Source organism: Leishmania major, chromosome 4, assembly GCF_000002725.2.
Source record: "Leishmania major strain Friedlin complete genome, chromosome 4".
NCBI lineage: Eukaryota > Euglenozoa > Kinetoplastea > Trypanosomatida > Trypanosomatidae > Leishmania > Leishmania major.
The window spans coordinates 303,777-331,384 of NC_007245.2; the positions used below are offsets into that span (position 1 = coordinate 303,777).

Here is a 27,608-nt window from a genome sequence, read left to right on the forward strand (position 1 = left end):
GTGTGGTGGTGGTGGTGGTGGTGGTGGTGAGAGAAGTGACGAGTGAAGGCATGGTAGAGGCGGGTGCGGGGTAGCGGGATGGGTGGCCGTCTATGAGTGCATGCACGCAAGCGTTGGGGTTGCGTGCTTGCCGAAACACGCCGTTGGCGTCTTCCCCACAGAGGCGTCATGGGAGAGAGAGAGACAGGGACAGGCCGATCGAAGCTTGCGCTGAGCACGTCGGTGTGGCCACCTTGCTCATCCCTTCACGACGGTGGTTTCCATTCTTGTTCGTTTGGGTGACTGTGCAAAATCATGTAAATGAGGAAACAGAAAAGGGCGAGTAAGGCTTCTTGACAGAAACCACACCACAGACCAGACATCAGCGGAGTGCAGGCTCACACGCTGGCGCTGTGTGATGCACCCCCGCGCCGCCCCCCACCCCTTCCACCCCTCTCCGCTGCTACGAAGGTGGCGGCAAGGTAAACGCCCGTCGGTAAAACGGAAACAAAAGAGGAATTCCAACGCGAAGGTGGAGCGCGTCCGTGTGCCGCGGCGTTCACGAGAGACGTGCGCCTGCGCCCGCATACACACACGCGCAAGCCGACTTGGACAGCGAGAACACGATGCATCCGGCTGTGGTGGTGATGGCCGAAAGGGGGGTGCGGGAGGAGGGGGGGGGCAAGGGCCAGCCGGACCGCATGCGATGGAAAGAACGGAGTGCGTGTGCACCCCCAGTGAGTACATGGGCGCAGCAACCTGGTCCTTCTGTCGACATCCCGCTTCTTCTTCATCACCGTGATTGCTGCCGGCAGTGGATGCCTCGCACACGTGTGCCGGTGCGACTCAGTGGCGTGCCAGCAGAGTCAGCAGCATGCGTAACATGATCGGCGACATTCATCGGAGCCGTAAAGTTCGAGAGGTCATCGGCAGCGCACCGCTGCCTCCCGCCTCTTGCTTTCGCATCGGTTCTACATGGTCAGCTCCATGATGGTGTTGACGATGTCGCCGTTGTTGTTCTTGAGGGCCTTGATGGCCTTGCTGCGAGACACGTTCGCCTGACTCATCACCACGTTGATCTCCTTCTCGTCCAGGTCGCCGGCGCCCACCTCCTCGTCGTCATCTTCCTCCGCCGCCGGCACAGATGCAGCGGCGTCGGAGGAAGCCGACGCGGCACCAGAGACGGCAGCGCGGGCAGCCGCCTCCTGCGCCAGCGCGCTTGTGTCCTCCAGCTGCGCCTCGCCGAAGATGACGAAGGTGTTGGTGCCAGGGAAGCGGTACACCTCTGGCTGCACCATGGCGAAGGACAGGGAGCCAACCTTGCGAATGGTGACCTTCGTGATGTTGGGCTCCGGCTTGAGGCCCATCTTGGCCATGGCCTTGGCGTAGCGCTTCGACTGCTTCGCGTTCTGTGGCACCTCAGCCGCCTCGAGCGTCGGGATCTCCTCGTCGGCCATCGCCGCGGCGTTCTGCACCTCCTCAACGGACATGGTGATAGAGTGTGGTGGTGGTGGTGGTGGTGGTGGTGTGTGCGTGATGCTGCGCTGGAAAAGGAATGTGATTCGATGCAAGCCTGCAATAAAACGTCGACACACCGACCGACACATGCACCAGGCGCGTTCATGAGAGGGATGCGACAGAGGAGAGAAAGGATGAAGCGGGAATGAGAGCAGGAGGAGGCGGCGGTAGTGAAGGACGCTCAGCATGCACGCGCATTCATGCGCACAGACACGCACGTGCGTGCACAGACATGCGTGCCGCAGTCGCACTTCGTGATACGATCACCCTTGCGCTTCGTGTTCGAGGAGCGGCGTGGGCGCGGCAGGAGGAGGAGGAAGAGAGGGGAAGTGCCATCAAGGAGGAGGCAGAGGGACGTGCGGATGCGCGTGACTTTCTCGTTCTCTCTCACACACTCATCTTCTCCCCCTCTCGCATGTGGTGGCTCGATGAGATAGGCGCTTACGCAAGCTGCCGCTGCTCAAACGATTGTCGTCTTTCTGTTTTTCAGGAGAGGTGGTGGTGGCAGCTTACGTGTGTGTGTAGGTATATATATATATATATAGATGTACGTGCGTACATGAACTGCCTCCGCGGTGCCTGTCCTCCTCTTCCTCCTCCTCATGCTTAGGTTAGACTTCTTAAGGGCGTTGTGATGGCGGTGCGCGCAAGGCGTGGGTCATTCCAGCTACGGCAGCTGCGTGGGGAGAGGGGGAAACGAAGGAGGTGGAAAGGACAGACCAGCAGACAGACACGAGCGTACTCGTTCGCTCCGCTCCTCCACCTCTGCCGCGCGCACACACTCCGGCGCACTTTCGGTCCTTTAACGAGGAGCGGGGATCGTGAGGGGGTGGATAGAAATGGAGAGAGAGAGAGAGAGAGAGGCGGCGGCGGCGGCTGGCACTTTAACGTTTCCGAACCGAACAGGAAGACACGCGCAAGGCAAACACAAATGCGAGAAGGGAGACGGAGACGGCGAGGAGGAAACAGTGCGCATGTCCCACAGGACCCGATGCACACGCGCACGCAACGGAAAAAGAGCGAAGAGATGAGCAGCACCGGTACGTGCCCCGTGCCCGTCTTGTTCTCGTTACGCATGCGCAACGACGCATAAGGCGGCCTTCACCGTTTCTTCGCGTGCCATGCAGACGTTGGGCAAGTGGGATATCGCCGACGGATGCGCTGACGCGTCTGCACAGGCGTGTGTTGACGCGCGCGTGTGCACAGGAGAGGTCATCGGCAGCGCACCGCTGCCTCCCGCCTCTTGCTTTCGCATCGGTTCTACATGGTCAGCTCCATGATGGTGTTGACAATGTCGCCGTTGTTGTTCTTGAGGGCCTTGATGGCCTTGCTGCGAGACACGTTCGCCTGACTCATCACCACGTTGATCTCCTTCTCGTCCAGGTCGCCGGCGTCCACCTCCTCGTCGTCATCTTCCTCCGCCGCCGGCACAGATGCAGCGGCGTCGGAGGAAGCCGACGCGGCACCAGAGACGGCAGCGCGGGCAGCCGCCTCCTGCGCCAGCGCGCTTGTGTCCTCCAGCTGCGCCTCGCCGAAGATGACGAAGGTGTTGGTGCCAGGGAAGCGGTACACCTCTGGCTGCACCATGGCGAAGGACAGGGAGCCAACCTTGCGAATGGTGACCTTCGTGATGTTGGGCTCCGGCTTGAGGCCCATCTTGGCCATGGCCTTGGCGTAGCGCTTCGACTGCTTCGCGTTCTGTGGCACCTCAGCCGCCTCGAGCGTCGGGATCTCCTCGTCGGCCATCGCCGCGGCGTTCTGCACCTCCTCAACGGACATGGTGATAGAGTGTGGTGGTGGTGGTGGTGGTGGTGGTGGTGTGTGCTTGAGAGAGCGTTAGAGAGATGCGTGTGTGTTCTAACAAGGGTTTGATGTTGTGTGTGTGTGTGTGTGTGTGTACGTGGAGGCACGGACACGAGGTAGGGGAGGAGTCACAGAAGAATCGCGTGCACGGAGGGCGAGAGCAACGAAGAGAGGAGGGCAGGGGAGGAGGCGTCGCTGCCGACAATGAAGCCGCTGCGAGCTCACTTTTCAACCCACCCCCACGAGCTCATGCGAGCATGCGAGCGCCCCTTTCTCTCCCCCATACTGCAAAGAACTTGTGTGTCTATCCTGAACCGAAGCAGCCGTTGCAGCTGTCCGTGACATAGTTTCTCTCCTCTCTCGCGCTGGGGTGAGGTGCAAACAAGTACGCATGGAAGGTTGCCAGGTAGCGGCGGAGGCACACGTCCGAAGATGAGGATGGAGGAGGGGGCGCAGGAGGGAGGGAGGGGGGGGGGCGAGACATGATGTTGTTCCTTCACGTCTTGTCGAAGACGATGCGGGGCACACGACCCCCCTTCTCCCCTGCCGCGAGAAACGTAAAGAGGAAAGTCCAAAAAGCAATCATGCACGACGCAGGCACATGCGCAGCGATGCACATGAGCGCACGCACGCGACACACAAGCACACACGCACGCACACAGAGTTGCTTGCCGAATCACGTGCTAATCGACTTGCTCGATAGCGACATCCGTGGCGCTTCCGCCTCGAAAGCTCGGCAGCGTAGCCGCGCCGGTGCCTCCCGCATGCTGGCTAGGTCTTGCGTGAGTGTGGCTGCGGTTACCGCTGGTCGGCGACGTGCGAGACACAGTGCTGCGGTAGTTTCTCTCTCTGCTGTTGCGCCCCGCGGAAACGTGCGAGGCACCACTACCACCAGTGGCAGCAAAGTCGGCCGCCGCGCTCTCTGCGGGGAACACGGCGCTACCAATGCACATCACCAAACACCCGCCGCAGCAGACAAGGAAGGCCAGGGCCCCGAGAACGACAAGGATGGGGAGGAAAGCAAGGAACGCCGACGGGTCGGGGCCGCTGGTGCGCTTGTTGTACTCGTACTCTCCCTTCATCGCCCACATGCACGTCATGTACAGTCCACACGCCGACGGGAAGACGCGAAGAATGACGTTGGCGACGCGCTCCCTGCAACTGACACGGCGACGGTGCGTGCACTGCTGCGGCGACGACGATGGGGCCGCCGCGTTGGGGCTCGTGCTTTGAGCGACGGGCGTCTCCTCTGGAGACGCTGGCGTTGTGGCCACCGTCGAGTCCATGAAAGAGCCCTCGAGCACGCTGATCAGCACATGTACGCCGAAGTACGTCATCAGCGGCGCGAGAATCACCCAGAAGCTCAGCACGGGAGGCGCGGCAGCGATGCTGTCGCCGGCGGTGCCCCTGCTTCGCGGAAGCGAATGCAGGCTTCCGAGATACGCCTGCTGCTGCACGGCGCGTCGAAACGCCAAGGCAAGGAAGGTGTACACGCACACCGCCTCGAACAACACCTCGGCCACCTCGCGCCAGTACCGCGCCGTCTTCCATGGCTGCGAGAGAAAGGAGTCATTGCCGAAACCGCCTTCGGCGCCGCTGCTGTGAGTCGCCTCCGATTCATCGATGCTGCTGGCCTCACCGTGGCCACTGCCAGGCCACAGGAACGGATCCTCGACCGAGGTGTTCGTGTGATGATTGCCGCGGACGCCGGCGTCTTCCCCCTCACCGAACAAGGGCGAGTGCGTGCGCGAGTACACTGTCGGCACCAGCATTGCGAGGTCACTCACCGTACCCAGGACGTACCAAATCAGCCACGGAATGAAGGCGGTGAGAGGGGCGATGCGGTGATCGAGCGCGGCCGCTGTTGTCGTCGCGATCACGACGCAGAGAAGAAGGCGTACACTGGGGAGCAGCAGGATGTACATGCCACGGCGCACACTCGTCATCATCACCGTGAGGCTGGCCAGCAGCAGCACCGGCAGGAAGCACCAGACAGGAATGAGCACAACACCCCACGAGGGCCACTCGCGTGGCGCGTCAATTTTGTAGCAGCTGATGAGCAGCGCGATAAACAGCGACGCCGTCATGAAGCCGAGGAGAAGACATCCTGCGGCAACGTTGCCGACGGCTAGCAGCAAGCTGCCTACCATTCCACTGCCGTAGTCGCCGAGCTGCTTCAGGCCTTCGCGACCGACGGTGTCGTACAGCTGACGCTGTCGCAGATCGCTGAGGACGCGGTGCGCCTCCTCGATCCGCTGGAACTGCTCGACAGTGGCACCTGCATTGCGATCGGGGTGGTAGCGCAGGGCGAGGCGGCGGTACTGCTGCGAAATCTCAGCCGTGGTGCACTGCGCATCGAGCTCCAGCACCTGGTACAGCTCACCACTGCATTGACGTGGAAGCATCGTTCATGCACGTAAAAGGAAGGCACAGGATCACGCGCCCCACACGCGCGCGCGAAATCGAAGACGATGTCGAAGTGGCACACTATGACAGGGGAGAGGGAGGTGGGGGGCGAGGGGGGGGGAGAACGGGCAGGAGACACGGCGGGAGGTGTGTCTGTGTGTGTGGGCTTCACGTGCAGGTAACAAGGTTGTGCGCTGCGGAGGAGACGGCGTAGAGGATGTGCACACGCTTGCCGATGAGGTTCAATCTAGCACCAGTGAGGGAGAGGCAGGAGACGAAATACGAATGGGGCGCGTGGGCAGCGCAGCCGTTGGTGGTTGGCTCCACGATCCACAGCCCACGAAGAGAAAGGGGCCGGTCCGCGAGCGTGTGTGTGTGTGTGTGTGTGTGGCATCAACAGAGGCGGCTGTACCCACACATGCGCGCGCTTGATGGGAGAGGGGCGGGGGAGGGTCCCCCCTCCCTCCCAGAGGGAAGGAGTGGAGATACTGCCTGGTCATCCGCACAGATGCCGACACGCACACCTCTGCGAGACGGCAGCACCACGAAAGATGCGGCACCGCTCCTTTCCGCGTCTGTTCATGCGAGGACTTTCCAGCCGTTGACGCTCGCGTCTCGGTATGTGAACGGTAAGGAGGACTCTCGAGGAAACATCTAAAGAGGAGAACACCCTCTAAAACACACGAATACCTCGTCTTGCTGCTGCTGCTGCGGCGGCGGCGGCCGCGGCGGTGTGGCAATGCACGCACGCGCGCCGATGCTCCTGTGTTAGAGGGGCTGTTTCTCTACGGCATGCTTGCAAGTACTTCACGAGCCGCACAGAGAAGGGGAGGGGGGGGGGAAAGTGAGCAGGCGAGCGTCTCCGAGCGAGAGAGCGGCGACATACTCGAACGCGGGGTGTGCCGCCAGTTCTTCGCGTACTGTACCCAAGCGCACAAACAGTGGCACACATGGCTGGTGCAAGAAGGCCGCCAACGACTCCCCTGCGCCCTCCCCCACCTCATCGCCGCCACTAGGTCAGTATGCTGCCCGTGCGCGCGTGCGCAGCTTCACGTGCACCAGCTCAGCGCCGTTCTCGTTGCACTTGGGTGTCGACGTAGCTGTGGCGGAGCACCGCGATTGCTGCGATGGCACTGACATCGGGACTACGCTCCTGCCGCGACTGGTGCGCTGCACAGGCGAGCTCCACTCCCGTCGAGGTACCCTGTCACCGCTCCGCAGCGGCGAAGTTTCCATCATCATCGCTGCGCTGTACACGCTGCTGTCACTGTCGCAGTGGGGTTCGGTCGACGTGCGCTGCTTCTGCTCTTGCAGCACCGCTGCCATCTCGAGAGGATGGGCCCGCGGCGCGCGCATCGCAGCCGTGACACTAGCTGTCCGAAAAGTTGTTCGCGGCTGCCAGTTTCTGGCGCAGTAGGTGTCCTCTCGCTCTTCCATTTCGGAAAAGTGGCGTTGGCGGTGACTCGTCACCTTGCGCAGCCGACTGGTTACGGTCCCACGCGGCACGATGTGCGGCGGCTCCGCTGTCGACAGGTGGCGTTTGGCGGGGGTGATCGCCGACGCCGTCGTGGATGGGTGATGAGACCGCCACGCTGGCGAATCTTGCTCAGTGCCAGGCATTGCCGCCGCTCCTGCATGATGGTTTTGATGGACGCGCCTCCTGTGTGTGCTTGCCCATGCGCCGTTGGCCTTTGTTGGCGTCAGCGATGAGGCTGCTGCTGGCCGCTGCGGCGCCGGGGAATGAGACGACAGCTCTGTGAGGGGTGAATGACGCCCCCACTTCCTCCCGCACTCCACACGCTGAGACGGGCTCGGATCGCATGCTGGGTGCTGCCGCGCGGAGACGGGGTCGCCGCGCCCGCTGCGCAGCCCCGCCGTTCCACGCTGCTCCGCATGCTCGCGCAACCATTCCCTCGCCCGTGCCTCGGCGGCCGTCGCGGCCTCGTACTCCGCCCTTGCCAGCCGCTCGTTGCCCACATGACGCTGTGAGTTGACGCGTGGCTGGACGCCGTCATAGATGGTACGGCGCCGTCGACGCGACGATGTCGGGGACGCCTGCCGCGAGGCCACCTGGGCTGGGCTTTCGTGTCGCTTGCGCGAGGCGGCTTCCCACATGGTAGGAGTAACCCGTGCGGCGGAGGAGGCAAAGGGCGGCCCCGGCGGGGCGAGAGCCGGGATGCTGTAGAACCTCCGCCGACTACCGGCGCCGACCTCCGGCGAGGTGCCACGGCCGTGACTCTGCGTGTAGACCTCGTCTAGCCACGGCTCGTCGTCTGCGCCACTGCTGCTGGGGTTGTGGCCGCCGCCGTTGCTGCGCTGCCACGAGTGGTGCTGCGAGTGGGGGTGGAGGTGGCGGTGCTGGTGCAGCAGCAAGCTTTGCACCTCCACCTCCGCGTCGGCCAACTTGCCCTCCTCACGTTCCAGCTCTGACAGACAGCATGCACGCGCGACAGTGGACGACCCCTGTGATGGGGCGGTTGGCACGCTCTGGCGTCGCGCTGTCGGATGCGAGGATGTCGCTGCTGCCGGTGCCTCTCTAGCGCTGTTGGGCGGCTGTGTCGCCAGCACCTTGTAGACCTGCGGTGGTTCCACAACGTCAACGCGATACGGAGAGTGTGTAGGGTGGCGAGCGCTCAACACACGCGGCGACGTGGGCATCGCGGTCTGCTGCTGCGTCGCCAAGGTCGGGGAGGTCGCGGCGGCGACCATCTTGGTGAGGTAAGCCTGTTGGCTGCTAGCGGGTGAGGCTTGATGGGAGCGGACCTGGATGCCCGATGGCTGGTGCACCGGCTGCGCCATGCGCAACTCACCGCGTGGCGTGAGGGGCGGCGACGGCGTTGGAAGTGGTGTGTGCACCGGTGCGGCAACCTCTCGGCGCTCTTGTGCATCCGTGCTGGGCGGCGGAGGCGTCGCTGCAGACGCCTTCTTCGCCCACAGGGGATCCGCTTCCGTGGAAGTGGTGGTCACGCTCAGCTGTGACATCGCTGCGGAGAGAACCGATGACGATGTGGCGGAGCTGGAAGGGTTTGATGCGGAGATGGCGTCTGGAGCCGCACCTTTGTGGCCGTCCCAGACCTCGCGAATGGCGGCATCGTTGGAGAGCTTCATATGCGCTTGCGCGCCGCTGTGGCTGCTGTGCTGCGCCTGCGACACGGGCGGCCGCGCGTAGGAGTAGGCAGCGTAGCGGTGGTTGTCGGCGTCTGGTGTCCTGCCCTGCAACCTCTGCAACTCAGCATCGCTGTACTGATTGTAGCGTACGTCGACCAGGTACAGGTGGGGCAGTAGCTGCGAGTCCTGGCGAGGGAACAGGCGGTCCTGGGTAAGGGCTCGGATTACCTCCCTTGACTTTAGTGCCTTCGCATCGACACCCTGCTGCTGCAGCAGCACATCGTGCGTGGCGTCATCTGCCAGCAGGTTCTCCAGCACTGCCTCGACGCCCTGGAGGGACATGTTGTTGTGCGCCATCAGAACGTGCTGCAGTGATGCCCACACCATATCCGCCTTGACGTCTGGCGAGAAGTACGACAGGAAGCCGTCTTCGCTGCTGCCCGCCGCGTTGGCGCGGGCGGACACAAGCGCGTAGGGGCGCGTGCGACGGACGGCGCGCATAATCAGCGAAGACGCGAGCCACGGCCCTGTCGTGTCGTCGAGTCCACACGAGCGCACGTCTAGGTATAGGATAGAGAGCCGCGGTGGCGCCACCACCCCGCCCGCTATCACCGACACTTCCTTTCCGACGTTCTCTAGCGCGTCGATAAGATGCGTGAAGAAGAGCTTGCAGTACTCAGTGCATGCAGCGCGTGCCTCGCTTCGGTTCAGCCGGTCCCCAAGGTACAGCGTCGGGTCGAATTCGATGCCGATGGGGCACACAGCCTTGCCGCTGTTCTGAGCGTCGGCCGCTGCCGCGCGAGCTGTTCTGCGCGCCTCCATGTCGTCGAGGATGGCGTTCAGCACCGGCACGTACGTTCTCGACGTGGTGAAGGCACCGGGGGCCGCACAGTCCGCCACGACCAAGATGGGCGACTCCTCCGCGGAGAGTGGCGATGCCCGCTTCGCCGCGCAGGCTGAGCCGCTGCTGCGTAAACAGTGCTTCACTTTCTCGGCCGCCGTGACGCGTATCTTCGGGCACCGCACCACCACATCACCGCCGCTACCAACGTTTGGGCTCGCACGCACCTTTTGCTGGGTCATTATGACGCTGTTCGGCACCGGCGTGTCGGCGTGCAGCAACACGGAGACGTTGCTCCCCATCGTGTGCGTGTGCGCGTGCCTGAGGGGCGGGGGTAAGGAGCAGCGCTCCAAGTGGAGGATGGCGATGTAAATGCGTGTGCGTGTATCAAGTGAAGCGAAGATCGATCAAGAGGCCATGATAGCCCGAGAGCGCAAAGAGGATGCGACGCTGACGACGGCGAGCAGGCGCGTTGATAAGATCCACCCACACTTTTATAGTTCTGTGACTGCGTCCGCGTGGTGAGTCGGGCGCTGAGGGAGAGGGTGTGTGCGCGTGTGTATGGAGGGGTGGGTGAACGGTTGACGAGATACAGGCCGTGAGAGGGGCTCGCTTGCAGGGCACGATCCCAACGATGTCTGCCTCAACTCTCGCACACACAAGCACACACACACACACACACACGAACGCAGATATCGCCAACGAAGAAGATAAACTGTGCGAGAAGAGGAGACGAGTGAGACAGCAACGAAGGGCCTCAGCACCGCAGCGGCATCTGCCGAAGATAAAATAGCGGCGGTAGCGGTTCAGAATCTAAAGGAAGCAGCGCGTGAGGGATGTAGAGCACCACGCGTGGGCGTGGGTTTGTGTGCGTATGACCCTCTGTGAGGTGGAGATGTCAGAGGAAGGGGAGGAGGGTGCGAGCGCACGCCCAAACACAGCCTTGTAAGAGAGTGCGTGCGTGGGTGGCAGAGGTCCCCAACGTTAAGGGTCCAAGTAGAGGAGAGAGGTGGCGAGGTGGAGCAGCGCGAGAAAACAAAGCACGCCATTCCCCAGCACCGAGGGCGCTCCGTGCAGCAGATGAGCGAGGCGCGTGGAGCACTGCGAGGCAGAGGAGAGAAAGGCAGAGGGGGAGGGGGGAGGAGAAGGGAGGGAAGACGGCGGACGCCTGGGCGTGTGCTGACTCTGGTTGAGTGGATCGGCGAAAGTGCTGCAGGGTACAGTAAAGCATGTATGTATCGAGGGAGAGGGAGGGGCAGGCTGTGCGCCGGGCGCATGCGCAGCCCGCCTGCGGATGCGCGCTGGTGTGTCGCGAGAGGGGTTGACGCACCTCCGCCCATGCACCCAGCCCCCTCCCCCTCCCCCTTCCCTCCCCCCCGCACGTACACGCGCACGGCACACCTCAGTCGCAACAGACATCAGCTGACTCATGCGCGGTGACAGCAAGGGAGTAACAACGAAAAAAATCAACACAGACATGAAACCGAAAGGGACCGAAGCGGCTGGCTGTACATGAAAGCACGCGGATACAGAGGAGAATTTACTGGAGGAGACGACGAGGGGGAGAGAGGAGCTCCACACACCACGTGCGCGGCACCTTCATCAACAACGGGAGACGCACACACCACACAGACACAGGCACACACTCCAGGACGTATCGCCCCCCCCCCCTTCCCTTCTTCTCTCCTTCCCTCTCCCAAAGCAGGACACGCTATGCTTGAGATATCTAGTAGGCGTACTTGAACTCACTGAAGTGGGTATGCTTGCCGAAGCGCGACGAGCTCACGGGGTCGACCGGCGTCTTGCCATGCACCGTCATCGTCTTGCCAGTGTTGGGGTTGCCAGTGTAGAGAGTGATGGGCTCGTCGCTGAGGTAATCCTGCGAGAGCTCCTCCACGATAGGCAGCACCTCGTTCTCGTCGCACATGGTCGCGCGGTACTCGGAGACGTTGGGGCCGCAGGAGCGGCTCATCCACTTCATGCTCACCTCGCGCAGCTGCTGCTGCTCCTGGCGCGCCCGCAGGTCGGCGGCCTGCATCTCCTTCGCCGCCACCCTCGCCTGCTCCATCAGCCGCTGGCTGCGCACCCCCAGGTCTGGCCGCCGCAGCGATGTGACGTTGCTACTCGTGCTGTTGAATTCTACGCGGTAGGTCGAGTCTAGGCTGCGCATGGTCGGGTGGCGCGAGTCACACGTCAGATACGGTGTGCTCGTGTGGCCGCCCGTGTAGATGCCGTTGGGCTGCTCTGTGATGACCTCCATCGTCGCTGTCGGGTTCCAGCCGGACTTGAGAAATGTTTGCATGTGCTGCACCGGCGCCGAGGATGACGTCAGCAGCTCGCCGCTCGCCTGGTTGTGTTGCTGTTGCAGCTGCGCCTCCTGGATCGCAAGCAGGTCGCGCTCCAGCGCATCCTCCTCTTGCCAGTTGCCGCAGAGAACTCGGCGCGGGCGACGGTCCGCTGCCGTCAAGCTATCCGCGCCCGGCGAGGAGGCACCACTCGCGCCGGGTTCCATGGCCGCCGCGGCTGCTCCCGTGACGGTGGGCCGCACACGGTTGTACCGGCGCTCCTCCACCCACGTCCCACCTGGGCTGCAGGTGTCGATGGGGACGTAAGGCTTCCGCGCCTTGCCGTAGTAGGGGTCCATCATGGGCAAGCGAAGCGGGGGACGGGATGCCTGGTGACGCGTGCGAGGGAAAGAGGGGACGAGGGCGGAGGGGGGGGGAGCCGCAGCTGTGGTGGCGATGACACAAACTGATGCAGCAAGGAGGAGGAGGAGGAGGGGGAGGAAGGCAGTGGGTGGTGAGGTGGTCACTTCTTCACTACTTGACAAAGACGGACGTCCCATGCAGAGGGACGAGCACGTGTTTGTGTGTGTGTGTGTAAGGGGAGGAGGTTGTCAGAGAAGGGACGAAGGGTGGAGGGCCTTGCTTGCCGACGCCCTCTCTCTCTCTCTCTCTCTCCGCCTCGCACGCACTCGCCCCACGTCAAGGCGTCGCGGCCGTTCGCATCACCCTGGTTCCAGCTGCACTTCCTCGTGCTCAACGATAGCTTCTACGGAGGGGGGGGGAGTGGGGAGGGGGAGAGTTCGTTCACTTAACGAAAAAGGTAGACGTTACTATATGCGCGCTTACGGACAGATATTACACGGACACAGAGGCACGAGCATGCTGCCCCAACCGCCACGCCCGCTTCCTCTCTCCCCCCTCCCCTCTCCACACAGGACATGCGCGCATGCACGCACATGTCGCTCTGGAGTGCCCCGAGGAGGAGGAGGAGGTGAGGGAGGGAGGGGGTGGTGGTGGTGGTGGAAGACGAGCGCACCTCTGCGTGGATTAGCGGGAGGCGGACGAGCACGGAAAGGGAGGAGAGGCCTTGCCTTGCCTCATCCTCCTCCGTTCTGTCCACAGATCCTGCCCCTGGTTTGCTGAAGGGACAGGACAAGCAAACACCAAGCCGCAGCGAGAGACGGGGTTCAGGCATGTTCGACGGGCCCACACACGCGTACACACAAGGCACCTGCGATGACTCTCTTTGGGACATCCGCCTTCACCGGACACGCATGCCTCGTCGGCTTCCCACGCAGACCTTCCTCGCCTTCTGGTGTGAAAGGCACCGCTCGAGGGAGGGGAAACCTCTACGCCTTACCGACGCCCACCCACGGAGACGCAGACGCACAGACACAGACACTGGCAGACGGCATTACTGCACCCACTTGGGCAGTTTCTTGTACGGGTTGCCAGCCTTCCTCTCCTTGAGCTTCTTGCCCTTCGCCTCAGCTCGCTGCCGTCGCGCCTCCAGCCGCTTGTTGACAAGTCCCTTGCCATCCTCGGTCTTACGCAGCTTCCCTTCGGCGATGTGCTTTGCCTTTGCCTCCAGCGTCGCCACCTTCTTCGCCGTGCCCTGCACCACACCGCTGACCATCTTGTAAAAACGTGCTGCCTTCTTGCGGGCGACCTGCAGCTGCATCTTGCGCGTCGCCGCCTCCTGGCGCTTCACCTCGCTCATCTTGCGCTGCAGACGTGCCTCGGACGTCTCCGTCTGACGTGACTTCTCCTGCGCCTTGCGCAGTGCCTGCCGCCGCCGCGCCACCACTTCGTTCGTCGGCGCGTTCATCAGGTTCATCTCGCGCTGCTTCTTCACCTTGAACGCCGACAGCTTCGGCCGCTGCACCTCCTCCGTGACCTCCTCTTCCTGCCACGCCGGCTTCCTGCGTGCCTCCGCAAGCTCGTCACCGGAGAGCGAGACATCGTCCTCCATGTCCATCTCCGGCACCGCCACGTGAGACTCTTCGTCGCTGTACTCGTCCTCCAGATGCGCCACCTTCCCCTCTGGGTCGACCGCAGAGTAAGAGGGGTTGATCAGCTTGCGGATCTCATGCACGCGCGCCGGCACGTAGCCCACAATCCTCGGGTGGTCCTTCTTCACCTGCACCACCGCCGCGTTGTCCTCGGCGGAGTTCGTGATGGAGACAGAGAAGGGCGACACGTGCGGCGGCAGCTCCTCACCAATGCGGTAGCCCGTCACCGGGAGCACCAGCCGCGCGTTCAGGCAGTCGAAGATGTACTGCGGCTGCACGTACTCCAGCTGGTCATGCTTTTTCATCCCTGGCGGCAGCGCGGGGCGGTCAACAACGACGTGAGTGATGTTCGACGGCACGTAGTCGGTCGCCACACGGCCGCCGCAGGCGTTGATGACGAGGGCGAAGTGCTTCGCGGGCACCTCACGCGATATGAAGAAGGTTAGCCCGCGGAACAGCTCGCGCACCTTGTGCAGCTCTTCCTCCATCAAAGAGCGCTTCGACTCCGCCTCCTTCACCGCCTTGGCCTGCGCCTGGTTCGCGCCTACATCCAGCACGGCCAGCGCCGCACCGTTCGCGAAGTCCTCGGCGTTCGCGCGGGTCACACCTTCCTCATCCTCGGCCGCCAGGCGGTCCGCCTCATCGCGCGCGAGGTCCGACTCGAGCTTGAACAGGACGAACTTCATCATCTCCAGGTAGAATTCGAGGAAGCTGAGCATCACGTATTGCTGGATGCCCGGGGGGAAGCGGTGAGCGTACTCGTGCGGGCACAGCCACCGCACCCGCTCGCCCTTGACAATCGCCTCGTAGTAGTAGCCCTTGATGGAGATGAAGCCCTTCGTCAGTACACGCGCGCGTGCGACGTAGCGGTCCCAGCGTTCGCACACCTCCTTGGCCCTCTCGCTCAGGCCGGAGGTGAGGGAGTGATGTATCTCGATGGTGGTATCGGACTTGATCTCCGGGCTAAGGAAGGCGTAAAGGTGGATCATCGACATGGCGTCATCCACGTCACGGATGGCGTCGATGAAGTATGGGTAGCGCTCCTTGATCGTCGCCACCAGGCTGTGGCGCGGCTTCACGCGTGAGGTCTGCAGCACCTTGAGGTCCTCGGAGCGGCCCATCGCCTCTGCCCGCTTCACCTTCTTCTCCCATGCCCGATATGCCATCATCTTCTCCGCTATCTGGTCGCGCACCAGCCACTTGATCTCACGGGCGAGATAGTACTGCTTCTCGTTCCCACTTTGTTTCTGCTTGCTGCGGTTGAGGGCGCGGGGGTAGATGCCCTTGAGGATGCAGAGGCGGCGGAACTGAACGGACTCCATCTGCAGTAGCCGCGTCGCCTGCATGCGCGTCAGAAATTTCTTCTTGAAGCGCTCCTTCTTCACCCGCTTCGCCCATGCCTGCTTCTTATGGACCATTGTGTGTGAGCGTGTTTGTGCGTGTGTGTCTGTCTGCCCTCAAGAGAGGCGGTGATGACGTTGGATGGGATAGCGGCACCAAGACCCGGGGGTGGGGGTGGGTTGCTCCGTGCGCTGACTGCTTATGTGTGTGGATGTCAGCGGAGAGGAGCGGGGAGGTGGCGAGTAGACCACGAAGGCGAGGAGAAAGAGTGAGGGGATGGGATGATTGGTTGGTGAAGCGACGCACACGTATATATATATATATATATGCATCCTCAGGCATGCATGGGCGCTCTAGATAAAAAGGTATTGTGTACGGCGGTGCGAGAGGGGGAGGCGGAGGAGGTGTGTGTGTGTGTGTGTGTCATGTGACAGAACTGCCTCCAGCAATGAGTCGGGTGATCTGCACTGTAGCGTCATGAGCCCTCGCGCACCTTATTTATGTCATCTCGCTCTCTCTCTCTCTCTCCATGTCGTGCTTGTGATTGCTGTAGGCTCCTCTTCTCGACTCCACCGCCGCAGCACCGGCGACGAGGGGCGGAGGAGGAGGAGATCGGTAGAAGGAGCAGACGGGAGCGAGCACCTGTGGAGGTGGATGCGACCCCGACGTCCAACGGCCACGCGCCCGTCCTACACAGCATACCCGCACAAGACGCGCCTTGCGTGGCCGTTTCTTTGCCTCGCCTCCCCAAACGGCACTACGTCCCTCATCCCTGCGACTCCGCGTTGGATGTGCGTGCCCGATTCATCTGGCGCCAGCGGCGCCACTGCCGTCGTCGTCCTCCACCGCCGTCACATCTCCACGGCCGCACTGCTGGCCGCCCTCTTTCCGCTTAGCCTTCTCCTTTCGCCAGACATTGCGCTGAATCTCCTCCATCGCCGTCAGTTCGATGCGCTGCTGGCGATCCTGCTCACAGCCGGGGTAGATGCCGTCCTCGAACTTGCGGTCCAGCAGGTTGCCGTCCGGCACGGCGTCGGACACAAAGTGATACGGCGGGGTGAAGATGGTGTAGAGAAACGTGCTGCGCGCCTCCAGCGAGGGGTAGTCGTCGCTCCAGTCGCTCATGGTCACGAAGCCCTCCATTGGAACGACGTGGTCCGTGTCCACCACGCGCCGCGTGAAGAGGACGCCTTGCAGATGATCCAGCTCATGTAGCGCCATGCGCGCACGCATCTTGTCCAGTGTCACGGTGAACGGTTTTCCGTGCTCGTCCAACGCCCGCATCCGCACCGTTAGCGGGCGTTCAATGTAATGCAGCAGAAACCCGCTGCTCGCGCACGGCTCCCAGGCGAACCCGGTCAGCCCCTCTGCGCGCAGCTCGCGCATCTTCTCCTCCTCAAAGGCAACCCATGACATGCCCTGCCGCGCGGCCTCGGCTCGCCAGACCTCCTCGTCGAGGTTGACGGGGTTGATGAAGACGGAGTTGTCGAAGAGGGTAAACATCTGCACGTTCCACCCCGTCTGCGGCGCGCTCATCGACGGGTACTGGTAGTAGTGCCGCGCCTCCCTCACCTGGGAGATGAGCCCCGCGTACTCGCCCTGGGCCACCCGACGAGCGTCCAGCGCGTATTGCCGGCACCACAGTGAGCGTGCCGGGAGCTGGATGATCGGGTACGTCTCCTGCACCGCCTGCCCAGGCACGTACGGGCGACTGCTATCGGCGAAGCTGCCGCTGCTGTTGCTGGAGCAGCCGTGACTGCTGTAGAGTCGGTGCTGCTTGACCGCCGCTGCACACCCGCAGCAGCCAACACTGTGAGCGCGGGTGATGAAAGCAGCAGACGACGCGCCACAGCGCGTGAAGGAAGGCAAGGTGAGGCCCGAGTGGGGTGGCGGTGCGACGGTGGCGCGCGGGGATGCACCACAGCTGTTGCCCGCGACACCAGTGGCTGTGTGGAGCGCACGCACGCCGGCGTGCGCCGCCGCCGCCACCGCAGCTGCGGCAGAGGTGCGCATGGGGAGGGAGAGGGCAAGGTAGCGCCTTCGGATGGCTGGGGGAGATGGGCGTGACTGAAGAGCCGCTTCAGCTCGCACCTTCCAAGGCAGTTGCTGCACAGGCCCCGCACAGACGGCACCGCCTTCCTGATCACGTATTTTTCGCCACGGCAGCGATAACAGGGGTAATGTGAGGCTGCGGCGAGCGCCCTTCCTCTGTCTGGCGGCTGGCGGCATGGTGATTCCGATACAGACGCATGTGTGCGCGTCCATGCGAGGCGGGGAGGAGGGTTGGGGGGGAGACGTGATGCAAGACATCCACTTCTTTAGGGAGGAGGGGCAGTACTGGTGTACGGCGCACACGCACACAGAGGTTTGCGTGCAACGAAGAGAAGGTGCGCAGTGCCCCCTCCTTTCCTTCCGTCGACGCCGCCACCACTGCGAAGCCCGCGATGCACACTGGAGGAGGTGTGTGTGTGTATGTGTGTGTGGAGGGAGGGGGGGGCACAGCGACAGCACGGAGGCCCCAACGAGGCATGACGCCGGCGATATGCACGGAGCGCGAGGGCGGGCGGGTGATGCGTTTTGACAACCACCGCCTTCCCTCCCTCCATCACCTTCTTTTCCGTTCACCACTTTGGCGTGACCGTCCCGTTATACTTCCTTGTTTCTTCTCGTTTGATGCGTGTATGGGTCTTCATGGACACGCGCGCCACGATCGCATCACACACACACGTCACACCTCCGCACCCCCCACACAGAGGGAAGGGGAAGGGGGAGGGAAGGGACGCTGAAAGGACAAAGCATGAAGGGGGACGCTTGGCAAGAGAGAGAGAACACGGATAGAGGCGTTGGCGCGCGCGGGCGGGAGGGGGACGTTCGTTCCTCACTACCACGGCTCAGAGCACACTCGTCCCAACCACCCACACTCCCCCCTTGTGGAGACCAACAGTACGCTTCAACTAACATACATGCACACACACACACACACACACACACACACAGAGAGAGAGAGAGAGAGAGACACCTTTTCGTTCGCTGGCGGCCGCTTGCTTCGGCGACCCATTACTTTGGCCACCACAGCGCATCCCGCACGGCGCGGGAATCGTTGACCAAGTGGCCGCGCCGCTGCCGGGTCGGGGAGAGGCCAGCGGAGCACTGGCGCGGCTTCATAGAAGGGCTCGTGCTGCCTGAGGTTTGCGGTTGCGGACTCAGTGACATCCGCGGCGTAGATGCCGTGGTGAAGGTGGACGGGCTGTAGCTGCCCGCGTTAATGATCAGCAGCGGCTGCCTTTGGAGCTGCAACTGCATGAGCTGCATGTTCTTTAGCAGCTGCTTTTGCTGAAGTTGTTGGAGCTGGCGGCCTTGCAGGTCATCCAGCACAAAGACGAACTCCGTCTGCGTGCCGCGATCGAGGACGAGCGGGGTTTCGCGGCAGCGGCTGCGGTGCCCGGCGGCAGCGCCGCCAACGACATTCGGGGACGAGGAGGAGGCGGTCATCGACAGCGTGGACGCCGGCTTCAATCCCGGCGGAGAGCACGCCACAGTGTCACTCTGAGCCGCTGTGGCAGCAGGTACTTCTGTCACAGCCTCCACGGTGGCGCTGGACTCGCTACACCGGCTTCTGCGATACACACGGCGCATGTCGCCATTCTTCGACATGGCCGCCTCCTTGCGTCTGTACCTTTCCAGCGCGGAGACATGGCCTTCGTGAACAGCCGAAGGCTTGTCAGGTTCACTGCTGACGGCTACTGCCGGCTTCGCTTGTGGCGGTGGGGGCAGGGCAGGTGGTGTGCCAGCCAGGGATGTGCTCGGCGACGCGGCTGCTGCTGCGGTGGCGGCGGCGGAGGCGGCTGGCGACACCTGCGTTTCCTTCGTCGGCTGGATCCTCTCCCGCCATTTACGCTGCGACAGCGACGACGACTCGGATAGCGGCGACAGCGACACGGGCACCGGATCTGCGTGCCGGCGCGCGGTGGGGATCGGCGGCTCCGTCGACGGATCCACGACGGTCGACGACGCCGTCACACTGAAGGCGAGGGAGTGGGTCGACTTGTCCATGACAGACGATGGTGCTGTCTTGGGCGTCGGTGCCGTCGACTGTGAGGCGGCGGCCGCGACCGCCTCTGATTCTCCCGGTTGCAGTTGCTCTGCCTGCTGCGGCAGCAGAAGTGACTTGACGATTCCTGTGCTTCGCCGCGAGTCCTTTGGTGCCTTCTTCGGCTCACTGGGCCCACCAGCAGCGACAGCACTGGCCACGGCACTGCTGTTGTTGCAGCTGCTAGCGCCCGTGACGGCCTCAGTGAGAAGAGAGACGCTTGCGGCAGCCAAAGATGACGCAGACGCCTTCTCTGCCGCGTTCACCGCCCCTTCACCGCTGCGCACTGGGCGGCTTCGCCGCTCCGCCACGGCAGCGGGAGCGCCATCGGTGCTGGTCGGACGCGACGTGGCCGTAAGTTTCGGCCCCGCATCGAGCACCATCGTAGTGTTAGCATCAACGCACGTCGGCGGTGGTGCCACGGTGGGTTTCACCTGCAGGGAGATGCCTTCGCTGTGGCTGCTGCTGCTGCTTCCTGCGCCACCCCCCAGGGATGAGTGAGCGACAACTGCCGCGGACACCGTGAGCGTCGGCTTCGATGACACCATGACTGTAGCGGACTGCACACTGTAGCTGTACTCCTCGTCCTCAACGAACGCCGCCACGGCATTGACACACGGCTGCTGCTGATCTTGCAACGGTGCGGCCGTAGGCATCATGCGTGCTGTCGTCACCTGCGCATAGCCGTACTCGCTGTCCGATACTGGGATGTTGTTACTCAGCTCTGAGGATGGCGTGGGCCGCATGATGGTGAACGGTGTCGAGGTCTGCGACTCGTCCGCCGCCATCATGCCAGACGACAACGACCTCGCCGAGGCTGGCAGTGGCGTCTCTGAGCCACATGGTGGGGGTAGGCAGTTGGCCATGAGCGACTCGCGCTGGATGTGGCCGGTGCGCCCTGTGTTAGCCGCCATGTTGCGTCGGTACGGCGCGGTGATGTCGCTGACGATGCGACCGCGCGGCTGCGTAAGGCCGCCGCGCCCCTTCGCCGTCGTCTCCTCGCCGTACCCGACGACAAAACTGGAGAGACCGCGGCCGGGGCGAACCACCGCCCTACCGCTGTTGCTGCCGTCAGTTGCATCAGCTCCTGCCGCCTTCCCGTGCTGCACGCCGGAGGCAGGAGCCATCGGTGGCGACTGTGACGACTTCCGCGTCTGCGACGGCACGAAGCTCTGCGCTCGGATCGGGATCGGCGCGAGGTACTTGACGATCTCGTTGCCGTCCTCGTCCGTTGTCATCGGCGGCTCTGGGTACATGCCGAACAGGTCTGCCTGCTCTGGGATGTAAAACTGGCGCCGCCCAGGACGGCTAAGCAGGTGCGGATCGACAAGGTGCATCTGCCTGTACAGCTCCTTCACGTCCTGCTCGAAGTTCATATCTAAGCGCGAGGTACCGGGTGCGGTGCTCAGCTGATGTGGCAGGTTCAGTAGCCGCTGCCGCTCTTGCGCAGGCATGCTGGAAAGCGGGTCCGGCGGTGCGCAGCAAGGTGACATCGATCGCCGGACTGCGCTGCGGTGCACCGTGTGTAGGTGGAAGGGCTCAAAGCCTGCCGTGGTGCGGCTGGTGACGCTCCCTTGATGATCGCGCCGCTGCGGCGGCAACGCGCCGCCGCACGAGCCACTAAAGGAGCGATGGTTCGCAGAGCCTCGGGCCCTCTTCGGCGTGGCGGCGGCGTCGGCCGCGGCAACGGACGGCACCGACGCGAACGACGAGAAGGCCGGAGGTGGCGGGAGCGCGCCGCTGTCACAGTGAGAGCTGCTTCCGCTCTCCTTGTCGAACGGGTCCGCCCTCGGTAGGCGCTGATACACCGAGCTCGCCGAGCTCCCTGTGGCGCCGTGTTCCTCCCCTACCTCAGGACGCACCAAGGCGTTGCCCCTGCGCACAACCCCAACCACCGCAGACGACGTGCGTGAGCGCACAGACGGCGGCTGACGCGTGGTGACGACTGCCTCGGCTGTGGCGGGCACGCCAACCGACGAGGCGGCGGCGGACTGGTGGCACGCGGGGTTCATGCCGTCCTCGGCAGAGTCTTTACTGGCCTTGCTGTGCACTTCGCCGGCGCCGCTCCGACTCGGTGCTTGTGACGTCCTCTTCAGTCTTGAACTTGTCTGCGACGCCTCCTCCGCCGCATCTCTGAGGTGTGCCGGGGAGGCGGACGTCGACGGCGGAGCGGGTGGTGGCGCCGCACCGGGTGCGGCGCTGTGGCCCGAGCGAAAGACTGAGGAGGCAAGAGATGACGAAAGATTCTCCATGTTCGTGTCGATGCACTGCTGCCAAGAGCGCACCATCGCGTCGGCTTTGATGACGGCAGATTCGAGCGACGCCAGGGAAGCTGCGGCCGGCGATGGGGATGCGACGACCGTCTCCGGTGGTGGTGGGGGCTGCTGGCGTGCTGGCGTTTTCCAGGCTGGTGCGGCGCCGTCCGCAGCATCACGGCTCTTCTCAGCCGGCGGCTTCTCTGAGAAGGTGCGTGACGACGACGACTTCCGGCCCCACGGCGGCAATGGAGGTGCTGCGGCTGCCACAGAGCTTCCGGCAGAGATGTGACCATTGATCGCCGCCGAGTCTGTTGCCAGCAGGACCGCAGCACCGTTCCGCCTTGTTAGCGCACCTCCGTTGCGAATCGTCTCACTGGCGGCGCTGGAGCCCGGCACCGCGGTGGATGACGCGGGTGAGGCGAATGATCTCTGCGGCTCTCGAGGTGCTTCCGTCACGGAAAGCCGCTCATGTCTTCGGGGTGGCAGTCGCGAGCTATGGGTGCTGACGCAGCTGCTCGGCGCCTCGTCGTCTAGCGAAGGCTGCTGCGGTTCCTGCGCCTGCGAGCCTTGACGCTCCTTGGCGCTGGATGCGGCGAAATTGTCCTCGCTCGGTACGGCTGTTGTGCCATCGACCTGCGCACTATTCATCTGCCGGTGGGATCGGTGCTTGTGGCGGCGCGAACTGTGTTCACTGTCGTCCGGCCGGTGATGGCGGTGGTGGCGATGATGCCGCGAGCTGCTGGTGTGGCTCCCGGATGGCTCAGCGTCGCCGTTTCGGCCTGCGTCGGCGCTGCCGCGGTGATTGTGGCGACGAGATGCACGGGAGGAGTCGGTCCCTGACGCGGGCCCATGCGCCTGGTCACGGGCGGCGGAGTCCATCCTTGAGAATCGAAACCTCGATCACTGAAAGCACCGTCTCACGCCTGCTCACGCACACGCACACACGGCCGAGCGAGAAGAGTGGCGTGGTGGGAGGAGAGAAGGAAACGAGGCGCGGGGACGGGGCGGTTGCTCTCTGTCTGTGTGCTCGAGAAGGGAAGCAGCGGCCCACCACGACGAGTATGACGGCGCGTGGCACTACCCCACACTGTCCAGTGGACCAAAAACACAAACACGCACACGCAAGGGAGACAAGAGGGGAAGGAGCGGTCGATCGGTGGTGGTGGGGACGATAATGCGGTGTCGAGCACGAACGAAGAAGCCGAGAAGGCGAGTGAGAGGGGGGGGGAGAGGGGGAGAGGGAGGGAGGGAGGAGGAGCAGTACGCAGTGGGGTTCGCGCACAGATACCTTGGAGGTGCGCTGATATGAGGATCACACACCCACCCCCACACACATACACACACACACACACACACACACACACACACACACAGAGTGTGCAGAAGAGTCGACAGCACCACAGACACGACAATGAGCGATCACACCAAGAGGAAGAAGGGGGAGGGGGAGGAAGAGGAGGAGGTACACACACGCGCGCACTCACACACAGACACAGACATATACATACACACACACACGGGGAGGGGAAGGGGGAGGGGGAGGGAGGCTACTGCACGCATACGTGCACACGAACGCACGCGGGAACAGCGTGGTGGTGGGTGGGTGAGGGGGAGGCAGAAGCAGACGCGAGTGAGCGAAATCGAGCCCCCAAAACACGGTCAACAGAGGCGCAGATGCAAGACACAGTGAAGGACGCTTCGCTGAGGCGGACAGGCAAGAGGACGTGTGTGCTGCAAGCGTGCGCACTACGTGTGTGTGTGTGTGTGTGTGTGTGTGTGGGTGTGGATGTGGGTGCGCGCGTGTGCACGTGGAGTATTGTCGTGTGTTTATGGGCAGATGCAGGGAAGAAACTTGGGTAGGTAGAGGATGAGGTGTGCGAGTTGGTGGCAGCAGAGCATGTCGCGGCTGCACAGGAGACAGTGGTTGTGTTGTCTCTCTCTCTCTCCGCGTGTGTGTGTGTGTGTGTGTGTGTGCCGGTGTGCGCGCGTGTGTTCCGCGCATGCGTCGTGCATGGAATCAAGACGGAAGACACGCTGAGGCGCGCAGGTGCACTCACATGCACGAGCACCCACGTCCTTGTGTGCCAACCAGCATCACCGTGGGATGGTGTCGCAGGCCTCTTTAGTGACATGTTCCTCTCGGTTGTGCCGCTTGTGTGCCGCTCGCCTCCGTGCCGCGGCTGGCCGTTAATTTCCAAGGCATGCAGACAGAGAGACGCACGCGCGCACACGCGTACACTCAACGAGGGCACGTCGCACAACTCATAAAGCGCTTGTGCCCCCGCACTGGCTCAGCGAGAGTAGCTGCGCTTCGGTGTCCGCGCTGAGGGCGGCTGCGACGAGCCGGTCGGCGGCCCATTGACCCCAACCACTGCCCCACCGCCGCCGTTTGCGTTTCCACCGGCAGCGCCACCGCCTCCACCACTACTGCCAGCTGAGCCACCACTCACGCGGCCACTTCCCGGGATACCGCTGCCGCCGCCGACAGTCGCTGACGGCACTATCAGCCCCGGCGTCCAGAGGAGCGCGCTCACACGACCATCCAGCAGCCCACTGGCGCCAGGACCCTTGCTGGGAGCGGCGTTTCTGTGGATAAGGGAGGAGGCCAACCGCCGCTGATGCTGCTGCAGCGCATCCCAAGATACTGTGCTCTGCCAGCGGCTATCGCCTCCAACACCGCCGGTCGAGCTTGCCGCCGCCGCCGCCGAGACCACTGCCGGGAGCCCAGCCATGTTGCTCTTCTCACTGGTGGAGCGGGAGGAGTGCGCGCTGCTCCGGGTGAGTTGGAGGTGCACGTTCAGTGTGCCGGTGCCACTACCGCTGCCAGAGACAGTGCCGGTGCTCGCGGCGGCTGACGGCTCCGCCGATGGAATCCACTGCGGCGCCGCGGCGCCCGGTAGACTGCCGCGTAGCGGCGGTGCGACAGGAAGGCGGTCAACATCGATGTAATGCTGCCCGTCTGCGGCCACCGTCTCGGCCTGCGGTACGCACATCCACGGTGCTGCGGCTTGTGAACGGAGATCGCCACTAGGGCCGCGCATCGTCCCCTTCGGTTTGTGGCCCACGGCAACGCTCGCGGCACTCAGCGGGCCATTCACGGGGCCAGTACCGGTGACCGATGATGCACCACCGGACGCGGACGCAGAAACGCAACCGAGCCCGGCTCCAGGTGCTGCGGCCACACCTCCCGCTGTGGCCGCGGCGCTGCCGGCCCCACCGGACACCGCGGTGGACAAGCGCAGCCGTATGGTTGTAGGCAGACGCTTCTGCTGGCCAGTGGCAGCGTCGTAGATGGACCCACCCCAGAGCCATGCCGGCAAGTGCGGTGGCACTAGGAGAGGCCCGGTGTAGTCAGCAATGAACGCCGCCTCATCTTGCACCTCGCGGGTGAAGCGCTGAAACTCGGCGTTGGCGACGTTCGCATCCCACTGCAGCAGCTTGCGCAGCGCCATGATGACGAGACCGGTGACGTGACGGCCGTCCAGACAGTGGATGTACAGGGGGTGCATATCCTTGTTCATGATGAGCTGCAGCGCCTCGCTCAGCTCCGACGGCAACAGTTGCACCTCGCCCTTGGCGCGTTCGGCGTGGATGTGGTGCAGCTGGATGTGCTCTGCCTCCGCGAAGCACTTGAGGTCGTACGTCGGCGGCTCAGGAATGAGCGACACCATCGTACGCAGTCGCAGCCGCCGAATGTACGGGAAATTCCGCAGGACGGGGTAGGCGCCGCGGTACACCCCGGACTCCACGCGTGCGAAGCGGAACGGCGGGACGAGGGTGAGGGGTAGCGCCGCAGACAGTGATCCCGAAGCGCCACTGCCGGCGACAGGATCAGCGTGAAGCTCTTGCTGATGGTGCGGCTGCGAGAGACCTCTTGTCATCGCTGGCACACCACCACCCGTGTCCCTCCCGCTCAGACCGCCAGTGGAGCTCCGCTGGGCGGCGTCTTCGTCGGCTGCTCCAAAGACGGTGCTGAGGTGCGCGTGCTCGAGCAGCGTCAGCGAATAAGTGGGGTGCGGCGGCGACGCCAGCGTGCCGACCCCGCTGCTGCCTGGATTCTGTGGTGTCCACACGCCGCCAGTCCTTCCGCTGGTCCCGGCCGCTGGTGCCGCCGATCCCCGTCGCCCTCCTACGCAGGCTGCTGCGGCATTGGCGGGCCGATGCAAGCGCAGCCATGGCGCCGCTCCGGCCATCGAGCTCGAGCTGTGCCACACATACACGGGCGCCGCTACTGGCGTGGCAGCAGCAGCAGCAGCAGGCGTGCCACGCGTGGTAGGTGGCGTCGTGAGGTGCGATCCCCCCACTGCACCGCTTCCAGCGCCGCCGCCGAGTCCCGTGGAGGCAGTGAGAGACTGCGACGATGTTGACAGGGAGCCCGGACTGTTGTGACCGGCGCCGTTTTCGATGTCCATCGGGGCGCCGGCGGTAGCGGCGCTTACAAGGCCTGGAAACAAGTTGCTCCGCGACGGCGGCGGGGGGTACGTCGGGGATGACGGCGGCACGCCCCATGCGTGTGGCGCCGCAGCCGGATCACTCCCGCCGCGGCTGTGACAATTCACGTGGTACTGGCCTACAGCCGACCTCCGAGAGCCGAGGCGATGTACGTAAAAGTACGGAGTCGCCGCGGACGGCGTCGGAAGGGGGTTGGGCAGCGCTAGTGGCAGCGACGTGTGGCCGCCGCTGGGCGACGTGACTGTCGTGGTTGTCGTTGCCGCCGGCGACAGGCCTGTGCTGTAGGAGGGTTGCGATAACGAGGCATCAGCTGCGGTGCCCCCGCAGCGACTGCCACGCAAGTGCTGCACATGCGACCGCGGTGCCGCTGTCAGCAAGGACGTTGGTAATGCACCAGCTCCGCCTCCCGTCCGCGCCGCATGACTCATCTCCTCAAAGAGAGCGGCGGCGGCGTCGTGTGTGCTGTGCCCTCGGCGTACCCACATCGAGTGCGGCTGCGATGGCGGAGCGCTCATCCCGCTCAGAAGGCTTGCTAGCCTAACAAAAGGAAGGAAAATACGTGCGTGTGGCCGTTGTGCCGCGTCAACGTGTGTGCACACTCAATGACTCTGCCCGGGCTGTCCCTAACCTCACTCCGCAAGGACTTCGAGAAGCATGTGCGACCGGTCGAAGGCACTGCATGCACACGAAATTCGCACGCTCTCTCGGGCAGAGACACGAGTTGCGCCGCTGATCGACAGAAGAGGAGGGGGTGGGGGCGCCGGGAGTGAGAAAGAACAAGATGTTGAGCCACCTGCGCTTAGCACGGGCTGATGCTGCTTGAGAACGCACGATGCACGGCGGGCAAATACGTACACAACTTACAGTAGCCAGCGGGGTGAGCCACACCGATGTCTTACGTGCGTGTTGCTGCAGCTTCTATTCTCCGTCGATCGACAGCATGACTTGAGTGGCGGGTGCGACCGGAAGATTCCCGTGCAACCATCCGCGAACGCAAGAGTGCCGCACATGTGTACACGCGCGTGTTGAACAAGGGTCAGCGGGATGCCGTGACAGGAAGGGAGGGAAAGACGGGAGGAGAACGGTTGCACGGGAGGAGCGGTGACCAGTCGACATGCAAAACGTGGTGGGGTGCTCACAAAGAGTGCACGACTGCGCCTGGACGCGTGCGGGTGTCGGCATCACATATCCTCTCCGCCTCTCCCCCCAGACACGCACATACACACACACACACACACACACACACACACACACACACACACACATGCCCACACACATGCACAGAGCTGCCTGCACGCCCTGTTCTAGTTGGCACCCTGTGTCGTCGTCGCTGGGCTTGTCGTGATGCTCGCTCGATGGGTTTTCCTTCTTATTACGCTTACGTCAGTCGACCAACAGGGGAGAGAACGGGATGGGAGACGTCGGACCGGGAAGGGATGGAGGTGGCACGCCGATGGCTTCGCCGTACAACAGCACCGCTGCCTGTCCTCTCTTCCGTGTTCACTACCACGCATA

The 27,608-nt window shown here is 63.5% G+C and overlaps 9 protein-coding genes across 9 annotated transcripts; all 9 read right to left on the reverse strand.

Annotated features, from left to right (window-relative positions):
• Nucleotides 1-950: 950 nt before the first annotated feature.
• LMJF_04_0760 (nascent polypeptide associated complex subunit-like protein, copy 2) lies at nt 951-1,685 on the reverse strand (the record flags this gene model as incomplete). The annotated part of the gene is made up of 1 exon (XM_883486.1): nt 951-1,685. The coding sequence occupies one exon, from the start codon at nt 1,683-1,685 to the stop codon at nt 951-953; it is 735 nt and encodes a 244-aa protein (XP_888579.1).
• Nucleotides 1,686-2,757: 1,072 nt separating this feature from the next.
• LMJF_04_0770 (nascent polypeptide associated complex subunit-like protein, copy 1) lies at nt 2,758-3,276 on the reverse strand (the record flags this gene model as incomplete). Its single annotated transcript, XM_883488.1, has 1 exon — nt 2,758-3,276. One exon carries the CDS (start codon nt 3,274-3,276, stop codon nt 2,758-2,760), a length of 519 nt encoding a protein of 172 aa, XP_888581.1.
• A 707-nt stretch (nt 3,277-3,983) lies between these two features.
• On the reverse strand, nt 3,984-5,705 carry LMJF_04_0780 (putative heat shock protein; the record flags this gene model as incomplete). Its single annotated transcript, XM_883490.1, has 1 exon — nt 3,984-5,705. One exon carries the CDS (start codon nt 5,703-5,705, stop codon nt 3,984-3,986), a length of 1,722 nt encoding a protein of 573 aa, XP_888583.1.
• A 1,018-nt stretch (nt 5,706-6,723) lies between these two features.
• Nucleotides 6,724-9,957, reverse strand: LMJF_04_0790 (conserved hypothetical protein; the record flags this gene model as incomplete). The annotated part of the gene is made up of 1 exon (XM_883492.1): nt 6,724-9,957. One exon carries the CDS (start codon nt 9,955-9,957, stop codon nt 6,724-6,726), a length of 3,234 nt encoding a protein of 1,077 aa, XP_888585.1.
• A 1,424-nt stretch (nt 9,958-11,381) lies between these two features.
• Nucleotides 11,382-12,500, reverse strand: LMJF_04_0800 (conserved hypothetical protein; the record flags this gene model as incomplete). The annotated part of the gene is made up of 1 exon (XM_883494.1): nt 11,382-12,500. The coding sequence occupies one exon, from the start codon at nt 12,498-12,500 to the stop codon at nt 11,382-11,384; it is 1,119 nt and encodes a 372-aa protein (XP_888587.1).
• Nucleotides 12,501-13,354: 854 nt separating this feature from the next.
• LMJF_04_0810 (conserved hypothetical protein) lies at nt 13,355-15,370 on the reverse strand (the record flags this gene model as incomplete). The annotated part of the gene is made up of 1 exon (XM_883496.1): nt 13,355-15,370. One exon carries the CDS (start codon nt 15,368-15,370, stop codon nt 13,355-13,357), a length of 2,016 nt encoding a protein of 671 aa, XP_888589.1.
• Nucleotides 15,371-16,097: 727 nt separating this feature from the next.
• LMJF_04_0820 (putative peptide deformylase) lies at nt 16,098-17,603 on the reverse strand (the record flags this gene model as incomplete). The annotated part of the gene is made up of 1 exon (XM_883498.2): nt 16,098-17,603. One exon carries the CDS (start codon nt 17,601-17,603, stop codon nt 16,098-16,100), a length of 1,506 nt encoding a protein of 501 aa, XP_888591.2.
• Nucleotides 17,604-18,350: 747 nt separating this feature from the next.
• LMJF_04_0830 (conserved hypothetical protein) lies at nt 18,351-22,289 on the reverse strand (the record flags this gene model as incomplete). The annotated part of the gene is made up of 1 exon (XM_883500.1): nt 18,351-22,289. One exon carries the CDS (start codon nt 22,287-22,289, stop codon nt 18,351-18,353), a length of 3,939 nt encoding a protein of 1,312 aa, XP_888593.1.
• Nucleotides 22,290-23,932: 1,643 nt separating this feature from the next.
• Nucleotides 23,933-26,608, reverse strand: LMJF_04_0840 (tyrosine phospatase-like protein; the record flags this gene model as incomplete). The annotated part of the gene is made up of 1 exon (XM_883502.1): nt 23,933-26,608. The coding sequence occupies one exon, from the start codon at nt 26,606-26,608 to the stop codon at nt 23,933-23,935; it is 2,676 nt and encodes an 891-aa protein (XP_888595.1).
• Between the last annotated feature and the right edge of the window lie 1,000 nt (nt 26,609-27,608).